The sequence below is a fragment of the Ylistrum balloti genome, unplaced genomic scaffold (assembly GCF_031769215.1).
Source record: "Ylistrum balloti isolate Yb309-2 unplaced genomic scaffold, AGI_CSIRO_Ybal_v1 Utg371360, whole genome shotgun sequence".
In the NCBI taxonomy this organism is placed as follows: Eukaryota; Metazoa; Mollusca; class Bivalvia; order Pectinida; family Pectinidae; genus Ylistrum; species Ylistrum balloti.
This window is the reverse complement of record NW_026782721.1, coordinates 396,698-416,376: the sequence shown is the minus strand read 5'-3', so window position 1 is coordinate 416,376 and position 19,679 is coordinate 396,698. Positions and strand designations below refer to the sequence as shown.

Genomic DNA, 19,679 nt, shown 5'->3' with positions numbered 1-19,679 from the left:
GCTAAACCCCCTCAGAAAACTAAAATAAGACTGCACTGATTTAAATACATACAGTATTAACCATATATCACGATTGTTGGTTTTGATACATTAGAAGAAGTGGTTTGAAGGTGATAACAAATTTGACTGCTGTGATCAGGAATATAATTCAGGTAATTATTTTTTTATATTTTTGTTGAGCTTCATTAAAGGAACCTTTCAGCCACATATCATGACTCTAGGTCTTTTAGTTACTCAGAAGATGTTATCTGAAGATTTTAGCATATTTGACCTCTGTGAACTTGGATATGAGTCAAGGCCATTTTAATTTCTATTCTAACTTTGTTGATCATCATCCTAGGATCCTACCACCCAAATGTCATGATTCTAGGCCATTTGCTAAATCAGAAGGAAATTTAAAGGCTTTAACAAATGACCCCAAGTTACCTTGAAAATGGGCCAAGGAATAGATGATAGACACTTCAACATAGCATAAAATCAGTCTTTCAGGCCAGGTAAACTAACAAAGTCATTGTAATGTCTGTGATGTCAAGTCATTATCTTATCAAAGGCCCACAATATCATTGTAATGTCTGTGATGTCAAGTTACTATCTTATCATGGCTTCATAATGTCAATGTAATGTCTGTGATGTCAAGTCATTATCTTGTCATGGCCTCACTATATCAATGTAATGTCTGTGATGTCAAGTCATTATCTTATCATGGCTTCATAATGTCATTGTAATGTCTGTGATGTCAAGTCATTATCTTATCAAAGGCCCATAAAATCATTGTAATGTCTGTGATGTCAAGTCATTATCTTATCAATGGCTCACAATATCATTGTAATGTCTGTGATGTCAAGTCATTATCTTATCAAAGGCTCACAATATCATTGTAATGTCTGTGATGTCAAGTCATTATCTTATCAAAGGCTCACAAAATCATTGTAATGTCTGTGATGTCAAGTCATTATCTCATCAAAGGCTCACAAAATCATTGTAATGTCTGTGATGTCAAGTCATTAAATCATTATCTCATCATGGCTTTAAAATTCTTTTCTTATGATATTGTGTCCTCTGTCCTCATTTCTTTTCTCAATAGATGTTACCTTATACATAGTTTATAAACCACAAGGCATCATGATAAAAACTACTCAGTTAATTTACAAGCCTCAAATCTTGCTGTTTTATTTTCTGTATCCCACACAACACCACCCATACTCTTACACAAAACATTCAAGACATACTAGCATAAAGCATATAAAAACAGTTTTTTTTTAGTCTTCACACTCAATGCACATGAAGTCCAGATGCATGAATCAACCTTTTGAACCAGTTTCTTTAGTTCAGACACTAAATACTTGTTCATGATTAACACAAGACTGAAATTTTTTGAAGTCTTAAAATTTCAGTACTGGTATGAAGTTCTTTAACACTAATTCAGGCTTCCCTAACTCACATTTACTTCAGTATTCTGATCCATTTTTTTTTTGTCCCTGACTGGATTTTCAAAAACTCTCTTCACATACACTTGGATTTCCTAAATGTCTTCCTTGTACAAGTCCATTCCACATGCTGACCAGAGTATTCTACAGAACTTCATTACATACACATATCTACTCATGACCACTTATGAATTTTGACCTGTTTCTCTGTCAGAGCAGCAACATAGTCCTTTTGGTTGCTGCGTATCGCACATATGTCCACCACTACTCCACCTGTGTGGAGTCGCTGACTCATCTGATTTGTACCACAGTCCCAGACATGCATCTGTAGGTAAACATAGTCGCCATAATATATAACACGTAAAGATTTTGTCAATTAATTTTGGCAATAAAACAACATATGAAAAATAGTATCTTCAGACACAACATATACAAGTCCAATGACAGAGGATATGTAACATACACATAATGATACAATATATCGAGAAACACTGATATGACTTTTGCAGATTTATCTGTATGCTGCATATGAAAACTTAGTTTTTGGTAAGATAGGAAGCTGTTAGGTGAGAGACTGAATGAACTCTCTCTTCTAGGCTGGCTGATGTCATCATGTGAGAGATTAGATTCAATCCTAGCAAATACAAGAAAATGGCTGTCATCCCTGAAGAAGGGAGAGAGTCAGGGCTACTTACTGCAGAAGAGGCCTCCTCCCCGGCACATACAAGGAGTCGGCTGCTATCCTCAGGGTGGGGAAGGAGAAGGGAGTTGGACAGCATTGCTTGGGTACGTCCCCCATGGAATGTTTGAATCACATTACAAGTACACACAGTGTCTAAACCAGTGTTGATAGCTGTTGATGACATCTCGCACATCTGTTAACGAAAATCAGCAAATTTCATTGTATTTGCCTTATAAATAAAGGTGGATACTATTGTTACTTGGAGTTTAAGGAGAGGAGAGCATTGTAACAAGGAGGTTAAGGAGAGGAGGTCATCTCTTATATATAATGAATTATTTTTTTCTTTAATGAATTATTTTTTTCTTTATCATGAAAGCATTCCCAATGTACAGGCAGTTAATTTCCAGGATCACTTTAATACACGACATGAATTGGACAGTTATAATATTGTAAAGTTTTTGTATACAATGATTTTTGGAATATTCATATCCTGGAAGCATGATTTTCCTGTGGGACTCAAATTCAGAAGACCCACTATACCCCCAGAAGACCCACTATACCCCTTAGTAATGGGATTCATTAAAAGTTTTTGTATGGTGTTCTTGACTTGCTTGAAAAGTTCCTATAAATATTACAGGTATACATACCTGATGTCGAGTTGTTGGATATTTTGAATTGGGCTTGAAACTTGCCAGTAGGTTTCTGGTAGTTGGCTCAAAACAAAGACTTGATAAAGTCCCTAAAAAAAACAAATCACAGGATTACCGAGAGACATTTGCATTGCAGACTTAGTCAAGAGACATCGACACAGAGGTTTGATAAAGTCCCTGAAATAAACACTCCCTGTCAGATTGTTGAATTAATGTAGAGACTTACTCCCTGTCAAAGTGTTGAGTTAATGTAGAGACTTACTCCCTGTCAAAAAGCCGAGTTAATGTAGAGACTTAATCCCTGTCAAAGTGTTGTGTTAATGTTGAGACTTACTCCCTGTCAAAGTGTTGAGTTACCGTATTCGACCCAATAAGTGCCCATGTCCCTAGAAGCGCCCCCTCTCCCTTTCAGGTACCTAAAAGTCTAGATTTACTTATGTATTAGTCACGATCAAGAATTGTTTTAAGTCAGTTTATAAGGAGATGTACTCCAGAAAAATGTAAACAGTTTATCTCCAGTCCACCAGCAACAGAGGAATGTTGATAAGTGTCCTCTGTAACTACTACCACAATTTTCCCACTATGCCTGATAAAACAAGAGGCCCAAGGGGCCTTAACGGTCACCTGAGGAATATATGTCAATAATCTGGGGATTTTGAAATGTTGCAAAAATGTAACAACACTTGTGCAGGACCATGTGTAAAACATCTGTACCAAGTTTGAACATGACCCACCCAATGGTTCTTGAGAGGAAGTCCATAATGTCTTAGCCAAACAGAGGCCAGGGTGGCCATCTTGGATTTTGAATCGCCCCAAAAAAGTTAAAACACTTGCCAGGACCTTGTGTAGAACATTCCTATCAAGTTTCCCCTTTTCCCCCCTCCTGGGGCCCCTATTGGGGCCACGCCCTTTTTCTTCGCAAATTTGGTTGAAATCGGTCAAAGTTGAATTTTCTACCCTTTTGAGCGCCCCCTAGTGGGGTCGTTTTTGACCCGATTTTTTTTTCATTCGCAAACTTTGTAGACCTTGCCATAAGGATCCTAAATATAAAATAGGAATTTAATCTGACAGTTGGTTCATGAGAAGAAGATTTTTAAAGATTTACCTAATTTTACCCCCTTTTCCCCCCTCCTGTGGCCCCTATTGGGGCCATGCCCTTTTTCTTCGCAAACTTGAAGCGGCTTCCCATGGGGATGCTTTGTGCCAAGTTTGGTCAAAATCCATTCAGTGGTTCTTGAGAATAACCTTCGGCTCAGGCGACCTAAAAATCAGCTGCTTTTGACAGTTCACTTGAAATGTGACCCACTGTTTTCCCTTCTTTCACAACTCTGATTGCAAACTTGTCAAACGGATTATTATCCTCAATAACTGTATCAAGGCACTGTCCTATGAATGGTTTTCAACACTCTCTATAAACATGATATCCCCTGACCACAGACGAATATTCATACATAAAAGACATTTTTTTCACACATTCCTAAACCACGTGGTAGATGACCTTTACCTTGTGTACCTTGGTGTCGCGCGCTCAGCCACAGTAATGACGACTGAATAGGCATAGTCCATTATTTAACAGGTAAGGTAGCCATTGATACAGCAGATTAAGAAATGATATTTTCATGTGTGATAGATTATCTGACAGAAAGAAATGAAGCAGTTAGATATCAAATGACAAGCAAAACAGTTGTGCTAAAACAGGCAAGTATGAATGGAATTTTATATCTTTATCATAAACAAATTCCCTTTCGTGTCATCATGTTAAGATATTCTGAAACAATTTATCGACGAACACAAAAAGACAGAGTGCACCTTGATACATAGAGGTTGACACTGAAGTAATAGCAACCACAGGCACATCACAATCTCACAAAGGGGGCCAAATCGAGTCGTATGAAATTTCTTTCAAGTTAAAAGTTGAGGAGCTTGCCAAGGAATGGGGAAATAGCAAAGCATCAAAGCAGTACGGTCTAGATAGGAAGCGAATTAGCGATTGGAGACAAAAAGAGAGTGAATTGAAAACCTCTTTACTAAACACCTCAAAAAGAAGACGTAAAGTTCCTAGTGGAGGCAGATTTTTTAGCACTGAATGTGTTTCTTTTACATGTAAGATGGTCTTTAATAAGCACCCCCCTTAATTGTTATTTTTTAAGCGCCTGGGCGCTTATTGGATCGAATACGGTGATTTAGAGACTTATTCCTTGTATAAGTATTGAGTTAATGTAGAGACTTACTTCCTGTCAAAGTATTGCATTAATGTGAAGACTTAATCCCTGTCAAAGTGTTGAGTTAATGTAGAGACTCACTCCCTGTCAACGTGTTGAGTTAATTAGAGACTTACTCCCTGTCAAAGTGTTGAGTTAATGTAGAGACTTACTCCCTGTCAAAGTGTTGAGTTAATGTAGAGACTTACTCCCTGCCAAAGTGTTGAGTTAATGTAGAGACTCACTCCTTGTCAAAGTGTTGATTTAATGTAGAGACTTACTCCCTGTCAAAGTGTTGAGTTAATGTAGAGACTTACTCTCTGTCAAAGTGCAGTGTTAATGTAGAGACTTACTCCCTGTCAAAGCAGTGAGTTAATGTAGAGACTCACTCCTTGTCAAAGTGTTTAAATGAAACAATGTAAAATGAAGTTTCAAATCTACTCTTCTGAATTGAATTATAGAATTATCTTTAGATCTACCTACCATCCAGGGGCAGCATATGTAGCCGGTACTGATCGTCTGATTTACGCTCGTAGAAGCTAACCTGGGCCAACTGTCCAACCAGTATACCTCCAGGTCTAAAATATACAACAAATAATCATTTCCAAACTCCCTTATAAAGGACAGACTAATAATCAGAAGTAGTCTTTATCTATACCTGGTATTAAACTCGAGTCAATGACTCGTCTTACATGTGGTCAAGTGTTCATTAAACACCTATTTCAACATTTACAAGAGACTACATCAAGTATTAGGTTCCAAAGAACTATTCTAATGAGTAGAATCACTGTTATCTATCATGCTGCTGCTGATCCTATCTTGGAGAAAGGATTTATATAATATTGTTGGTTGGACTTTTGATGTGTTATCTCAGGGTCTAACTAATGATTTATTTTCTTGGTGGAGAAAACCTCAGGGTTGTACTTAATTTTGGGGGTAGGACTGATGATAAAGGGTGGGATTACCTGAACATGGCCTGTGGATCCTTAGGGATGTACTCTAGGGACACGACTGGTGACCTGTGACCTTCAGTGTTTAGTTCCTTCAGATGTTCAGTAGTATTTCTGATATCAAATTCCAGGACAGTTCCGTTACTCTGACCAGAATAGAAGTAGTTATGGTCATCAGCATTCCACACACAACTCCAGACTGGCTGTGGCGTCTCATATCTAATGTCAGAAAGATGATAAACCAGCTGAAAGTTTTACAGGAATACTGAGTACAGAATACTATTCCTGATGACATGCACCTGACTTCTTTTTCAAATTCAGGGACAAAGAAAATTGGGACAGCAGTCATTATATACCAGCCATTATGTGAAATATCACAAATGATGAATGAATGAATAAACTTAAAAACAAAAGTATGAATACCAATTACACAGAAGTTCCTCTTTCTCCAGTAATGCTCAGCTAGTCAGAATAAATGTATAACTTCTCATAACTTGCCTGACTATTAAAAATTCTCGTCTACAATATCATAATAATATCATTTTTCATTTTGTAAAAATGTGTCATAAATTGTAACATATACTATTCTACAGTAAACTCCAACCTCACTGAGGCACCTCTACATAACAAACACAATAAGCTTGTCATTTTGAGGTTAAGCTCGTCATTTCCAATGGTAAACTTACGACTGAACAACAGCATTACTGATGACACTTGTCATTTTAATGGTTTTGTCCATCGATGCACTGAGCAGCATGCCATCGTCCACCAAGGGATGAAAACAAACATCACGAATGGCCTTGGTGTGGAGCGTTAAGTACTGGCAGGTCTTAAAGTCCATCATACTGACCTACGTGACAGAATCCACAAAGTCTGATAAACAGTTTAACATCTAATACATAGTAACAAGGCTGTGTATAAAGACTATATGGAATAACATGTAAAACCATTGATTTTACTTTCTCATTTTGGTGACAAGTACACTGTTTCCTCAAATGTTACCTTTTTAATGCCAAATCCTGGAAATAGAGGACTGGCTGATGGCTGAGATACAACCAAGGTGGCTAGAGAGGAGCTGTAGTCCATGACACGACAGTTGCCCGCCTGTAAACAAAAATCCATTTGTTTTCCATGTAAGTGAAAATAATGGTTGAACGTCAATACTCCATACAGAATGAATAGATTGATACTTTATATATCTAGGAAGTGTTGATATAGAATATCTCTGAAGCATTTCCATTTGACATTCTAAAACTTTCTGACAAGTGCTATTTTCTTTTAATGGGTTATCAGGAAACCACTCACACAAAAACTACAAGTGTTTATTGACGAATGCATATATAATTTAACAAGAACAGAATAGTTTCCAATTCAACATGATCAGTTTACAAAAAAAAACATGCCCATATAAAATCTAAACACCATGCCTTATACTTTTATGAAATATTACCTCCCAAATCTTGATAGTTTTCTCCAGCATGAACTGACCATTAAGCCTAGCCTTAATCTGCCTTGTGGGACTTGTCTGGGTCAGAGAAAGACTGCTACTGGAAGCCTGTGATCTACAATATAATTAAGATTGTCAATAACTGGGATGTGAGTTACCATGCTGTGCATGAGGTTGTCTAGTACCGAGTGACTGTACTGTCTGTGTGAACCTGTCTAGTACCTGAGTGATTGTTCTGTCTGTGTGAACCTGTCTAGTACCTGAGTGACTGTACTGTCTGTGTGAACCTGTCTAGTACCTGAGTGATTGTACTGTCTGTGTGAACCTGTCTAGTACCTGAGTGACTGTACTGTCTGTGTGACCCTGTCTAGTTCTGCCTTGAGTCTGTTGCATTCCTCTACAGACAGCTGATACTGTAAACGTGTCTGTGCAGCCTCCATCTCACATCGTCGTCGTGCTTCTTTCTCCTTCTCCAGGTCCTGCAGTGCTCTGTCACGTTCTGATGTATCTATTGCCTTGATAACAAAGTTAAGGTAACAATTAAAATGAAGCGATTACACCACAAGTGTCCAATTATAACACCAGGTATACAGAAGATAACAAGAACATTGATGCAATGGTCCAGCTGTATGACAATCCAACTTTATTTTCTTAAAATAATGTTTTCTTAAAACTCAAAACTGGTTAAAACTTACAGCAAATCTATATACTGTAAAATAACTTTCAGTGCTTGTGAAAAATCAATTAAGATTCAATATTATTTGTTTTATAATTAAAATCTATTTACCTTGTATGCAACTTATACTGAATCTACATGTACATGTGTACATAGTGTCAATTTATTAAAACATTAAAATTGTTTTCGTAGAAAAAAATTATAATTGTTTCATTAGAAAATATTGAAATTGTTTTAATAGAAAACATCAAAACTGTTTTATTAGAAAATATTGAAATTGTTTTATTAGAAAACATTAAAATTGTTTTAATAGAAAATATTAATATTGTTTTATTAGAAAACATTGCAATTTTTTTTAATAGAAATCAGTTTATAGTTAAATCAAATACATTACTTGTTATCAAACACACACTGTATTATACTGATATCTGATTAAAATTAAGAAGGGGAAAATATTTAAGAGTACTTACTCATTTGGCCTGGGACATCCTAAAATCTACTGGTACTTATCCACACAGCAGTCTTGCTTGTCTATATATTAACTCTGAATTTTCACACTTTTGTTTTGTAAGAAGGGTTCCTATGATTCAATTTATTAGATAATTCTGCATGCAGTACAATTCTTGGTTCATTTTTTTTATCATTATGAATCATCATCATTTGCATCTTTATTTTTTTTCTATCATGATTTTCCTTCAGATTGTCTTGTTGTGAATGATCTTTTATCTCATAACAGGTATTTTAAAATTAATGTATATTGACTTGAGAAAGCAAGAGGCCTATAGGTCCTGTATCGCTCACTTGGCTATTTCAACTTTCACATCTGAACATTACTATACACAATTGTGTTACTATCTCCTAAAACAATTTTGTCAAAGTATCTTGTTATAACAGAAAAAGAATCATTTTAGTCTCTTATGTCTACTTCTCATTTATGCAAAATTGATTCCTCTTCCCCCAGAGATGCTTTTGACCAAATTTTGTCAAAATTCTGCCATTCATTCCTGTCTAATAGTGATTTTTAGAAAACAATGGACAAACACACCAAAATGGCATAAGCTCATTGGTCCTTTGGACCAGATAAACTTAAAACAAAAGAAAAGTCTTTAAAAAAAATCATACTGAATTAAGTGAACTTCAAACAAGACAGATGAGAGACTCTACCTTAATAGCCTTTGCATACAGCAGTCGGATGTCCTGTCTTTTGGCCTTGGCATTACACTGGGGACATTTACCACCCTGACCCCTCAACCATTTGTCTATACAACTGTAATACAAACACAATGAAGCATTAGCACTTATATTGACAGAATGCTTTATATTTCTGTAACTTATTAAGTATTGTTAGTACCATAGGTAAAACTAACATACCTATATGGCTATAGATCACTTTAACATTTGTTTCTTATCAATATTACCCAGAATATTTCCATTTTTCAGTAATTTTTGTTTGACATGGCCTGTCCATGAACCATGTGTTCAATAAACCAAATCCTCGCCTAAAGAACTTTCTTCTTAAGAAATTTATATAGAAGTGCCAAATATGGTAAACTAAAAGAACAACTTTGTTGTCGTTGATAATATGTTAGGTTGGTTATTTTAAAACATTACAGAAATCAAGAGTGGCCCTTAGCATCATGGAATATTGACTCATTATTGTAAAGATGACTGCCAAAAATGTCTGTGTTCCTACCTATGTCCAAACAGGTGACCACAACGGAGGGAAGCCAGTCGGTGCGAGCCTGATGTTGTCCACTCCTCAAAGCAGATGGGACAGGTCTACAATAAAAGGTACACAAGTCCTGTAAGTTCAACACTACTTCAAACTTTTACCATTATGTGGGTACAGTTGTAACATTATTGGCACCAATCACTGCATGTTGCAAATTTTCTCTCATATCTACCAATGAACTCTCCAATTTGGCCCACCCCTTCCCATCCTGAATTGGGCCCACCCCTCCCATTTCCCCCAATTTGGCCCATCCCTCCTGTCCTAGAGTGCTGGGATGCACCATTTATACGGTACTTAGTCCCTTTTACCCTGGAATACTTCAGACCAAATTTAGGAAATATCATTATGGAAGATAAGATTTTAAAGCACTTGCAAAATTTCCAATTTTGGGCAACTACAATCAGGCCCTGTCTCTCAGGTACCTAGGAACTGAGAACCAATCTTATCACAAACTTTGTTCCCCTTCACCCAAGAATACTTCTTGCCAAATTTGGGCAATATCTAATCATTCCTTATGGAGAAGCAGGATTTTAAGGATTTACCTAACTTGACCCGTTCCCTCCCAACCCAGGGGACTGACACCTACCATTTATACAAAAATGATTCCCCTTCACCCAACAATGTTTAATACTGAATATGGGCAAAATTCAATAATTCCTGCATGAATAGGATTTGAAAGATTTGCTCTGTTTTCACTATTGGGCCTGCCCCTCATGCCCCAGGGGGTCGGGAACCTACCATTTACACAAAATTGATTTCCCTTCGTCCAACAATGCTTCAGACAAAATTTGGATGAAATCATGCGAGTCGTTTATGACTAGAAGCAATTGATATGGAAAAGTTGATGGGTGACATCGGACACTGGAGTATGCCATAAGATCACTTTGCCCTGCTGGACAGGTGAACTAAAAAGTAAAATGCTTTAAACCTAGAACACAGTAAAGAAAGGTTTTTGAAGAGTACGATAGCTTACATTTGCATCGTCATCATCATCAAGACAACCTGCCACATCTGCTCCACTTGTAGTCGCTGTTTCACTGGAGTCTACTCTTCTGCGTTTCGGGGACCGGAAATCACGTGGTGAGCCATGGCTGGTTGACAAAGCTCTCACAGATCCAGGGCGTGGGGTACTGGAACCAGTACTTTCTGGTGCAACACTTGTGGCTGACAGACCAGAAGACGAATCAGCCACATGTTCACTTATTTCTGTCAGACCAGATGATGGTCCAGCTTGTTGTATATTGTCCCCTTGATCAGCAGGACTACCAGGCTGTAGCACTTCATTATCAGATTCCTGTGTAACATAAAAACCATGTTATTTTTAAATTAGATACTGACAAATCATTTTGGGGCTATGTAACTGCACACCTCCATTGCCATTTGTACATTTTTCATGCCAGTTAAGATTTCCAAACTTTTAATCTGCATTTCAACACTTTTGACCCCTGCCAGCATCACTGAGATTTGTAACCATCTTGTGTACTTCTTTTTTCTAGAATGTGTTTCCCATCTTGTCATACTATTTCGACCTTAACATAAATAGGATTATTTGAAATCATCAAGTCAATTTGAAAAATGACATCACAAAATCCTTAGATTAGTTGAAATAAAACTTTTTACATCAGAATTGGAAATTTCCAAAGCAATATTTGAAACCTATAAACATTACAAAAAAATCATTAAACAGAACATGATAAAAATATGTGAAATGTATACTTATTTTAAGGATCTTTCCCTCCTTGACTCATTTTCACTCCTTGACTCTTCAAAACAATAGTCTCCAAATCAAACATGATCTCATTAATAACAACAATTACTTCATTTTCTGATTCTGTTTCGACTTCTACAACATCTGAATTGTCTTCACTTCCGGATGGCACTTCCACAACATCACTGCCGTGGGAACTGTTATCAACATCCACCACATCACTGCCATGGGAACTGGTGTCAACATTCAACACATTCTGAGGACAAGAAAACATATCCAATAAGTTTACGTTTTAAAACATATATGATTGACAAAATCATGAAGCAAACCTAGACTTCACTTTTTCAACATCCCAAATGAACTTGAATATATCTAGATAAAAACTTCTTCATTATGCCATTAATAGATATATCCATGGACACATAAAATTTTATATCAAGTGAAACTATCTGTATTACATGAAATCTTCCATTATTTCCACCCTCATATGGAATCAAAATATTTGCTTCTGGTATAATCAAGGATGGTAGAGGGGGTTCGCTTCCAGATCCTGAAGATCCTTCTCTTTGTCGGAAGAGGCTCTGAAGTGATCGTCCAAATGTCAAATTAGAGGATGATGTCCTCTGTGATGATGCTTCTGAGAGGAAACTGGCTGATGAAGAAGGCTGGACAGCTCCAGGTGATGGGGGTAACACTATAAGTTCATCATCACTCTCATCAGACATGTCCTCCAAAGACTTCAAGGCAACCGCCAAAAATCAGAAATCACCTAAAAATATATGTGTACAATTTCAGCATTTAAGTGATAACTTGGTTCGAATTTATCATTTTCATTTTTGTAATACAGGATGGGGCAATGAAAAACATCCTGCCTCGCAATCAAAACATCATATTACCGAGACATATTCAGTTAATGATTATGTAAGTATGTATATCTTATATAACAATCCAAATGTGTGCTTTATATAAGAAATATTACAAGTTAACATCTCCTTCAAGTGTAACCGCCATTTTATATCAAAGAATCAACCCCCTTTCTCCCCATCTTGTAATAATTTACAGTCGCGTCGAGTACATACTAACAAGTTAACTTTGATCATTTATTTTCAGTTCATCCGTTCCACAGGCGCTTGCATCTGCCATGTAAAGAGACCTATGGACTGTGGATTTCTACTCGAGTTTACAACCAGATATAATGCATAAGCCCATGCACAATTATTTATCGATAATTGACGATCTGTGCGTTCCCGTCATAAATGCCCTACTTAAAATGTAGGATACATTGGGTGTGATATTGAATAAACTAAAGTGGGGAAAGCATTAATTATTACATATCAATGAATGGATATTGTATTACACAACTCCTCTTCATCCCCATTTCTCAAATTTTCCGCCATTCCTTGTATTTTCGGATATCTCTTGTTTTACCGTTTGTAAATGTTTGAAGTCTAGAGACTATCCGAAAGAATAGGGGAGATCACTCTAAATAACTGGAGAATGTCAGGCAAGAAGAATATGAAGTAAAATGACATTGTTTACAACACTAAGACGACGATGTGGAGACTTAGTTAGCATGCAGCTGGTCAAAGTTTCCTTATTTGCAGCATCCATGTCCCCCTTAAGCTGAAGTGGTGACATTTGAGTGTTTGAGGTATAGCGATCCGTTGTATGATAATACTTAGCGATTACTGAATTATTTAGTAAATATTCACCGCTGCAGTACTGAAATGAATATATAGTAATATTAGAGTGTTGAAATGTTAATGTTTACACTTGTGTACCACAGTGCCAATCTCAGGGAAGTATCGTATCAAACAACCCAGCCGATCGATATATACAAATGTCCATGTTAAATCTAACTATGTCTAAGTCCGTGATTGTATGGTAGTTATATGTTTGAGATTGATGTTCAAAAATTGTTTTCTGTCCAGACTTTTCATTTGATGTACTGAAGTATATGTATTGCTTGTAGCTGAAACTAACTGAAAATGCAGACCTTAACAGTTTGCTTTGTTCTTTTTCAGATGGCTGGACATGATGAAAGAAATTTCCGAACTTACTACTATGAAAAGTTTGGCATCGGAGGAGTGGATGAAAAGAAATCGCTGGAAATTCTTCTGAAAGAACAACCACTTAACATTGAAAAACTGAGACAGTTTTGTTTACGATTCCAGGTCCCAGCCATGTACAGGATACACTTGTGGAAAGCCATTTTAGGTACATTTAGTCAAACAGCTACCGTTATGCAATTTATCATTTTTTATACATGGCCACTCACAAGTAACAAATACCTGCCATTTTAGATATATTTCTGCATACAATATTATACTTGTTTACCATTTTGTGACAGTCAATTGTGAATTTGTCAAACAGCTACTGTTGTAACATGAGCGGAAAAATGAGCGGCCAGACCGAGGTTCGAACCAGGGACCTTCTGACTCTAGACAGATGCTCTACCTACTGAACTAACTGGTCACCGACGATCACTATGTCCAGTTCTGCTACATTCCTCTCTCCTTGTTTTTAGCCTTTGCCCCAAGACATCACAACCCAGGTTTGGGTATCCCCTTGTTAAGTATTCACCTACTGCTTGAAACAAAGTTTGGTCACAGTATCAAATGTAACAGCAGCAGAAAAATGCGCTGCCAGAACGGAATTCTAACCTGGGAACTTCTGAACTCTAGACGGGTGCTCTACCTACTGAGCTAACTGGTCGCTGACAATCGACCCCCGTCCAGTTCCACTACACTGTTATGTTATCTCACATATAGTAAACAACCTGAGAAGGTCACTGATTTAAGATCTCAATATTACACCAATTTAAGTAATCACATGTAAACCTCTATAAAGAGGCCATTTTAGCTCCATTCAGTCAAACATCTGCTGTTATATATGGTCACTCACATATAATAAAGACTTACTTAGGAATGTCACTGATTTAATGTCCTAGTATGACACCAGTTGATGTAATTACATCTTCCAGCGAGTACCATCTGGTGTATAAAAAGTATGAGACGTAAATTACATGTAAAACTCTATTAAGGGGTCAACTGCCACTTCTCACTTCTCAATTGATTGTACTCTGTAGACAGGTTTGACAGTTATATTGATGCTTATTTTTGTGTGAACTCTCTTATGTGTGAAGTTACAATAGTGCTTGCTTGTTTAATGTGATACTTTTTATACCAACAGAAGTAAATAACTGTTTACAAGATAAAAGTTACAATTATGTGAAGTCTTTGTGATGGGTTGTTGATTTTTGTAATACTTCTTGTATATACTGTACTCAAGTTCTAGTTGTTTGTTCCAGGTATTACTCCGGCTAACTCTAAATCAGCAGACTTTGTAATGAGTCAGCGCCGTCAACAGTATGAAGATCTCCGCCATGCTCTCATTGTCATGAGGAGAATTGACAATCACACTTCCCCGGGAGAAGTCTACACAAAAATGTTTCTCCTTCAAACTGGCATATTGTCATTTGAAGATCATGATTTGGTATGCTAGGGAATAAGCGTTTTGTATTTACACTGTAATTAGCCATATCTGGTAATAAGCCCACTCAAGTATGTTGCTGTTCAGCAAAATTATTGAATGGGTTCTGTAATAAGCCCCCTCATTGATGTGTAATAAGCCCACTCCTTGACCCAAAGTCAGGTGCCTTAGGCTATTTAATTGGTGTGTAATAAGCTGGTACTAAACTATTCCATTGATGTGTAATAACCCAACTCCTTTAACCGGAGTCAGGTGCTATGCTATTCCATTGATGTGTAATAAGCCCATTCCTTGACCCAAAGTCAGGTGCCTTAGGCTATTTAATTGGTGTGTAATAAGCTGGTACTAAACTATTCCATTGATGTGTAATAAGCCCATTCCTTGACCCAAAGTCAGGTGCCTTGGGCTATTTAATTGGTGTGTAATAAGCTGGTACTATGTTATTTTATTGGTGTGTAATAAGCCCACTCATTTACTTTGAGTCAGATACTATGCTATTTCAATTTTTTGTAATAAGTCTAGTCCCTAACGTTTGGTTAGATAATACTTTATTTCACTTGTTGTATAAGCCCACTCCTTGACCCCGAGTCAGGTACCATGATTTTTCATTGGTTTGCAATAAACCAAGTCTGACCTTAAGTTAGGCATTATGCTATTTCTGCAGTGTGTGTAATAAGCCCACATCTTAACCCTGAGCCAGGTTCTCTACTTTTTTATTGATGTGTAATAAGCCCACTCCTTGACCTAAAGTCAGGTACTATGCTATTTTATTGATGTGTAATAGCCCAAACCTTGACCCTGAGTGAGGTGGATAAGTATTTCATTGCTGTGTAATAAGGTCACTCCTTGACCTAAAGTCAGGTGCTAAGCTGTTACATTGATGGCCCCCTGTGCATATTAAAGGATGAATACTTTACTGTATCAGTTTAAATCCAAGCTGTCATCGAATTCACTGATGTTTGGTCAATAAAGCTTTCGTGATTGTTTTGAATTTAAAAAAAAATTATCTTCACATTTGTTACATTGTTCCCTGCTATTAAACATTGCTTATCCATAGTTTTATGTTGATAATTTTGGAAATCTGTAAGTTATTTGTAGTGGTGAGATAACAAAAAAAGATGTTTGTCTTTGATTTCCGGTAAATGACATTGTATATTGATTTCCCACCTTTGTTACTATTTCCTGGTCAATTACATTTTAAGAATAACAACTGTTACAAAATGGAGTCTTGTTCAATGGTTTTAAAACTGTCATTCTGTTCCTTGAAGAAAAATCCTGAGAATCAAGCTCTAGTTTCCATGGGATCATCAGTAAGTGGTATTGTGGAGAATGATGTGGATGGGTACTGGATTACTACAAGGTTTTATACACAGTTCAGCAAGTGTAAAGAATCCCTACAACAACTGGTGAGCCATTGGTTATACACTATTTGTGATCACACTGCTCAATATATACCTTGTTTGTGATTCAATTCTCATTACAAATTGTAAATCAACACACTTTGTGAGTCAACACTCTTTATTCTACTTTTTTGTGACTCATTGCTCATTATAAATCAACACACATTGCAAGTCACTGCTCATTATAAATCAACACACTTTGTGGGACACTACTCATTGTAAATCTTCCTCTCTTGACACTTAAGAATTTGTAATGATTTGCTAATAAATATGTCTTTCTCCCTGTTTTCTGTATATCAATGATAAATTTGTCTTTGTGTTATAATATAGTTTAACAATTATCAATGAAAACCATTTTAGTTACTTAGTTATTAACATGTTTGTTGTTTTCTTACAGCCTGAAAAAACAATACAGTATCTGAAAAAGGAGGATACAGACCAGCGCCTTTTCAACCACCTCAATAAACATGATGTCTGGAGTTGTCTGCCCTTAGTTGACTGGTATCGGCGGTGCTTCTCCAATGTCCTTCCTGACACATCATTTGAAAGGTTCATACATTTAGCAGAAATGCTATTACTCACTCTTTTGGGTATCAATTTGTCCAACGATCTTTAAATGTGATTATCAGGGAAACAAACTCCTACAATCCCACAACACTTTTTCCTCATGAATATTGTATTCCAATATCAGTCACTGCATTACATTAACATTTTGTAGAGAAAATATCTTGATCTTTTACAGAGTGTGGGATAAAGTAATTGGAGGGTCCTGTAGTATACTCATCTATGTAGCGGTGTCAATATTCCTAACCTTCAAACGTCCTCTGTTGAGCATGAACAGCCGAGACGACATGGTAAACTATCTACTCAAAGTGAGTACAAATATTGAATCAAGTTAAAGACAAATGCATTTTCTTTCACCATTAAGATTTCCCATGTGTTTATTATGGTCAATGATCAGACACCTGAGTTATCAGGTAAAAAGTATTTTAAAGGTCATTATGAAAGTTTACACTCAACTCACATCATACAAAGTCTGACAAAACTGAGAGAAAACTGACAAGTCTTTCCTCATCAGTCACAGTCAGAAGTTTTCAAGGAATGTAAAGATGTATTCAACCTCTAAACTGTTTCAGACATCACATATAAACTATGTTAACGTGGTTGTTGTTTGTAAGTAGATAATGGTGATAAATATTTGTTATTTTATGAATGACAATTCGGTTTCAGATCCCTGAGGATAGCGGTGATGTCCTGGTAATACAAGCTGTAGACCTGTGGCAGAAGCATGGAGGGCATATGATACAGACAAAGTCAGACTCACCGATCTTTGTCGACAGGTCACCATCTTAACACTAAACTTATTGTTAACATTGTCAGTTTGAGGATATCAGGACCAGAACTTCACCGTTCTTGCTTATATTAAGATTTTGTCACCACAGAACCCAGAAGGCAGATAATATTGTTATTCTATGGAAGGACTAATGTGCCAGCACTAGTGTTACTCCAACTCTATACTTGACATATGAAGACTTGGTTCAAAGTTGTTATACTTTTTGTATTATATATAGCATTAGTTCATGTACCAGGTTCAGTTCTGGTCACGATTAACTTACAAAGCTTGACCCATTGTTGGAATAGCAAGTAGTTTTGATCAAAGAACAAATTAACATTTCCATAGTTTTAAAGTACTTTGAAAGTTTTACAATTTACTTTTGTACAAATTTTTCTTTTATGAAAGAATAATTGCAAAATGTTAAACTTTATATACCACAGATGTTTCATATTTCAAATAGAAAATCCAACTCTGAGAAACTCATTATTACATTAAACTTATTGATAGTAATGGTGTTAAGTTTGAAGCTGGTGTTACAAGGCATGCTAAATGATTTCATTATACCACATCGGTACAGAGCCTAGTCAAGAATACATGTATCAAAATGTTGATTGAAATAAAATTGTTGACAATTGTTGGATTTTTTAGTTCATACTTCACTTCTCACAATAAACCCATGCATTACCAGTATTGATGAATGCCATTTAACTGTATTGTAATAACCCCATGGCCTGACAGTAGGATAAATATGGTACTATTAACCCTGGGACTTTCAGTAAGAAGTAATGCCAACCTCCTGACCCAACAGGAAGATAAGTATGGTACTATTAACCCTGGGACTTTCAGTAAGAAGTAATGCCAACCTCCTGGCCTGACAGTAGGATAAATATGGTACTATTAACCCTGGGACTTTCAGCAAGAAGTAATGCCAACCTCCTGACCCAACAGGAAGATAAATATGGTACTATTAACCCTGGGACTTTCAGTAAGAAGTAATGCCAACCTCCTGACCTGACAGTAGGATAAATATGGTACTATTAACCCTGGGACTTTCAGTAAAAAGTAATGCCAACCTCCTGGCCTGACAGTAGGATAAATATGGTACTATTAACCCTGGGACTTTCAGTAAGAAGTAATGCCAACCTCCTGACCTGACAGTAGGATAAATATGGTACTATTAACCCTGGGACTTTCAGTAAAAAGTAATGCCAACCTCCTGACCTGACAGTAGGATAAATATGGTACTATTAACCTTGGGACTTTCAGTAAAAAGCAATGCCAACCTCCTGGCCTGACAGTATGATAAATATGGTACTATAAACACCCAATTTTCAGTATTAAATAGTGCCAACCTCCTGGCCTGTTTACAGGATAATTGTTATTTTAGATGTTGGCCTGTATTATAGACTATTACTTACAATCTTCATCTTTTGTAATAATATAACTATTTAAGATTTTTAGCATTTGTCTTTACCTTTTAGTTTGTTTGATATTATTTCCTTTATGGATCCCTGTATCTTTTACCACTTAATGACCCTAATGACCTTTTATGTGTTGATGGGCCATTAAGAATGTCATAATAATAATAATGTTACTTTATACCAGTATTGATGAATGCTATTTCAGCATATTGTAGTCAATATTGACTTTCAGTCTGAAGTAATGCCAACTATCCAGCCCGAGTAGGACAAATACAGTACTACAACGTAACGAGGCACTCGATATATGATGACATCTTTCAGCTTTACCATCAAACTTCAGTCAACCTTTTTTGAACTGCAAAAGTTTCTTTGTATAATCTAATGAGTTTCTATACTATTGTTGGAAGTTTAAAAGCTTTCAACTCTTGTAAACCCAAGAGGTCATGCATCCCCCTCATAGAGGGCACCTTCTGTATTGAAAAGAAATTAGGGTAGTGTCTCTCCAAAGACATCACTGGCAGATCCACATGATGTACAGTACTTCAAAGATGATTTAC

General features: G+C 36.5%; 2 protein-coding genes across 2 annotated transcripts; one reads left to right on the top strand and one right to left on the bottom strand.

The window, feature by feature from the left end:
• Nucleotides 1–1,166: 1,166 nt before the first annotated feature.
• LOC132562182 (E3 ubiquitin-protein ligase RFWD3-like) lies at nt 1,167–12,865 on the bottom strand. The gene is made up of 15 exons (XM_060226913.1): nt 12,805–12,865; nt 11,932–12,242; nt 11,583–11,729; nt 10,739–11,059; nt 9,727–9,812; nt 9,198–9,300; nt 7,694–7,872; nt 7,361–7,472; nt 6,913–7,014; nt 6,597–6,760; nt 5,926–6,129; nt 5,444–5,538; nt 2,757–2,848; nt 2,123–2,302; nt 1,167–1,752 (listed from the first exon to the last, which is right to left on the bottom strand). Exons 2-15 carry the CDS (start codon nt 12,196–12,198, stop codon nt 1,603–1,605), a joined length of 2,202 nt encoding a protein of 733 aa, XP_060082896.1. The 5' UTR covers nt 12,199–12,242; nt 12,805–12,865; the 3' UTR covers nt 1,167–1,602.
• Nucleotides 12,866–12,983: 118 nt separating this feature from the next.
• On the top strand, nt 12,984–18,335 carry LOC132562177 (TBC1 domain family member 7-like). Its single transcript, XM_060226909.1, has 7 exons — nt 12,984–13,124; nt 13,498–13,690; nt 14,784–14,968; nt 16,234–16,371; nt 16,763–16,914; nt 17,108–17,237; nt 17,596–18,335. The coding sequence occupies exons 2-7, from the start codon at nt 13,498–13,500 to the stop codon at nt 17,716–17,718; spliced, it is 921 nt and encodes a 306-aa protein (XP_060082892.1). The 5' UTR covers nt 12,984–13,124; the 3' UTR covers nt 17,719–18,335.
• Nucleotides 18,336–19,679: the final 1,344 nt, after the last annotated feature.